This window comes from Microtus ochrogaster, linkage group LG4, assembly GCF_000317375.1.
Source record: "Microtus ochrogaster isolate Prairie Vole_2 linkage group LG4, MicOch1.0, whole genome shotgun sequence".
NCBI lineage: Eukaryota > Metazoa > Chordata > Mammalia > Rodentia > Cricetidae > Microtus > Microtus ochrogaster.
Window position 1 is genome coordinate 48,578,854 of NC_022030.1, and position 2,506 is coordinate 48,581,359.

At 37.7% G+C, this 2,506-nt stretch overlaps 1 protein-coding gene across 1 annotated transcript in view; it reads right to left on the reverse strand.

Moving 5' to 3' along the window:
* LOC113457650 (neurobeachin-like protein 1) overlaps positions 1 to 2,467 on the reverse strand; it is a 69,820-nt gene extending 67,353 nt beyond the window's left edge. Inside the window, exons 1-2 of the mRNA XM_026786169.1 lie at positions 2,386 to 2,467; positions 1,703 to 1,974 (exon numbers count right to left, since the gene is read on the reverse strand). Coding sequence (XP_026641970.1) covers positions 1,703 to 1,753 — 51 coding nt within the window. The 5' untranslated portion in view covers positions 1,754 to 1,974; positions 2,386 to 2,467. The remainder of the gene's footprint in view (positions 1 to 1,702; positions 1,975 to 2,385) is intronic.
* Between the last annotated feature and the right edge of the window lie 39 nt (positions 2,468 to 2,506).

Below are 2,506 nucleotides of genomic sequence, written 5' to 3' on the forward strand. Positions count from 1 at the left end.
CTCTGCCTCCCAAGTGCTGGGATTAAAGGCGTGCGCCACCATCGCCCAGCCTGACACTTAATCTACCTAGAAAAAAATATAATTAGTAAAACAATGTAATCTAATTTACCTTTTCTTATTCTGAAAATGGTGAAAATTAGAAAGTTTGATATATTTTTAAACAAGTCATTTTAAAATTATTAGACAATCATATTTAAATTTCATTTTAACTTTTGGCTAAAGTATTAATTAGTGACTATGTTCGAAAGTGTCTGGATGCAATAGATTCCCTTTTTATTGGAAGGGTTGTCTATTTTTTAAAGATGTTTCTGTCAATTACATAAGCCTGGAAGCTATTTTAAAATTTCATAGTAACATTTCAAAATATATATGTGTGCATGTCTGTGCACATATGTATGTACAGAGATATACTTTAATAATGTAGCAGTGGCTGACCTGCAACTCTCTATGTAGATCAGGCTGGCCTTCATCTTGGAGATCTAACCAGGAAGTTAAGGAAAACTCCAGTGAAAATTAGATGGCTTTTAAGGAATAATTTGATTTTTAAATAGCCGAAATTGGGGCTGGAGAGGTGGCTCAGTGGCACTAACTTCTCCTCCAGAGGACCTGGGTTCAATTCTCAGGACCCATATGGCAACTAACAACTAACTATCTGTAACTCCAAGATCTGATGCCCTCACAAAGACAAACATGCAGGCAAAATGTCAACACACATAAAATAAAAATAAATAAAATAAAATACCTGAAATTATATTAAAAGAAAAAAGCCCCCCCCAAAATAATGTAAAACTGCAGGCTGTGACCTGAGAGCATAATCACAAATACCTAAGTTAACTTAAATAGACTAAGGATGCTTCTCTGGCCATTGCCAGTATCTTCAAAGTAGTAGTATGGATCCTTACTTGAGAAGCACCCTCAATTAGTATTAATGACCTAAAATCTAACTTTCCATGCAAAACCCACATGAAGTAAGTCTAAGAAAATTATTTCTGAATGGCAAAACCTTACAAAGTTAAAATGATTTTTTAAAGCATGGGGACCTGAATCACGTGCTTTTGGATTTCAAATTCACTCCTACACCAGTTCTCTCTCATCAGTGAAAAGGAATAATTACAATAACCACCTTTCCAGACTCTAGTTAGTATCAAATGAGATAGTGCCAGTATGTGCTAACACAATGGTAATCACATAACCACCTCAAATCAATAAAAATAAAATCATAAAAGGCTGCTGAAAAAAGTTTATATCCTCACAAAAGAGTCCTTTAGCCAAAAGCACAATCTTACCTATATAATTTTGAGATCATTGAAGATAACATCAAAAAACACATTGTTAAGTTTTTAATAATAGGCCAGTGGTCAATGTACTCAAATCTGAAAAACTATGGAAAATACAAAATCTCTTAAATGTTTTTAAAATTCAGGATTGGGAGGCTGCTGTTAGGGTGTTTTGTTTTGTTTTGAGACAGGAGCTCTCTATGCAGCCCTGACTTTCCTAGAACTCTCTTAGGATGGACTTGAACTCACAAAACTCTCTCTCCATCTGCCTCTGCTCTCAAGTGCTGGCATTAAAGGCATGTTCCACCACACCTGCCAATTCAGGATTATTAATATGAACAAACACACTAGCCACCTGAGATCATAATGCTGGATACAAAATTTTATAATCACGTATTTTTAAGTACAGAAATAAAAGCAATTACCTTTGTACAATAAAGCATCCAAAGTTCAAAGAGCCTCTCTCTGGCTGCCATTCTGGCTTTCCACTTTGGTACTTCAGTATTTCCTCAGAAACAAGGTTCAAGACCACAGCATGTTATTTTATTTTTTAAGTTTCTCAGCCGTTGCAGTAAAACTCAAAGCAGGGGGATAAACAAGTAAAACAAATAAAACTGTCTCGGGTCAGTAAAGGTCAATTTCAGCAGCCACTCTCCCAACACATCTTCATCAGTAGTAGCTGGGCTTGTAAATAAGTCTGTGAAATACAAAAATACCCAACGTTTTTCTACATCCATTTTTTTATCCAAATATTTGTCTGCCTTGCTTACCCAATAAAAGGGATAATTTTCTAATCTGATTGGATCTCAGAGAAGCTGTTTTGTACACCGCGACTAACATCAACATAAAGTACTAAAATCTTCCAGGCATGTTCACCACCAAAACTACAATAGATGGGAAGAGAAAACTACTCTCTAATAACGTGTTTGCCTTTACTTAAAAGACCAGGAACACGGATCAAACATCAAATCTCTGCGATCTGTAGCCTGCTACTTAAAAGTTGCTGGGAATGTTTGCGGCGTAGCAGGGCAGGGCGTGGGGGAGGGCCGGAGGAATTCCTGGTTTGTTTGTTTTAGCCATCCACACCGTGAACGTTACCCTTGTCTACCTGGCCTCTACTTCTCCACGCAAGAGGAAAGGAGCTAGCACCCGAGGCAGGGACCACCTCCGGGGGAGCTCCCCGCGTCCCCGCTAAGAGCAAGTACGACAAACGTCAGGCACGCCAATCA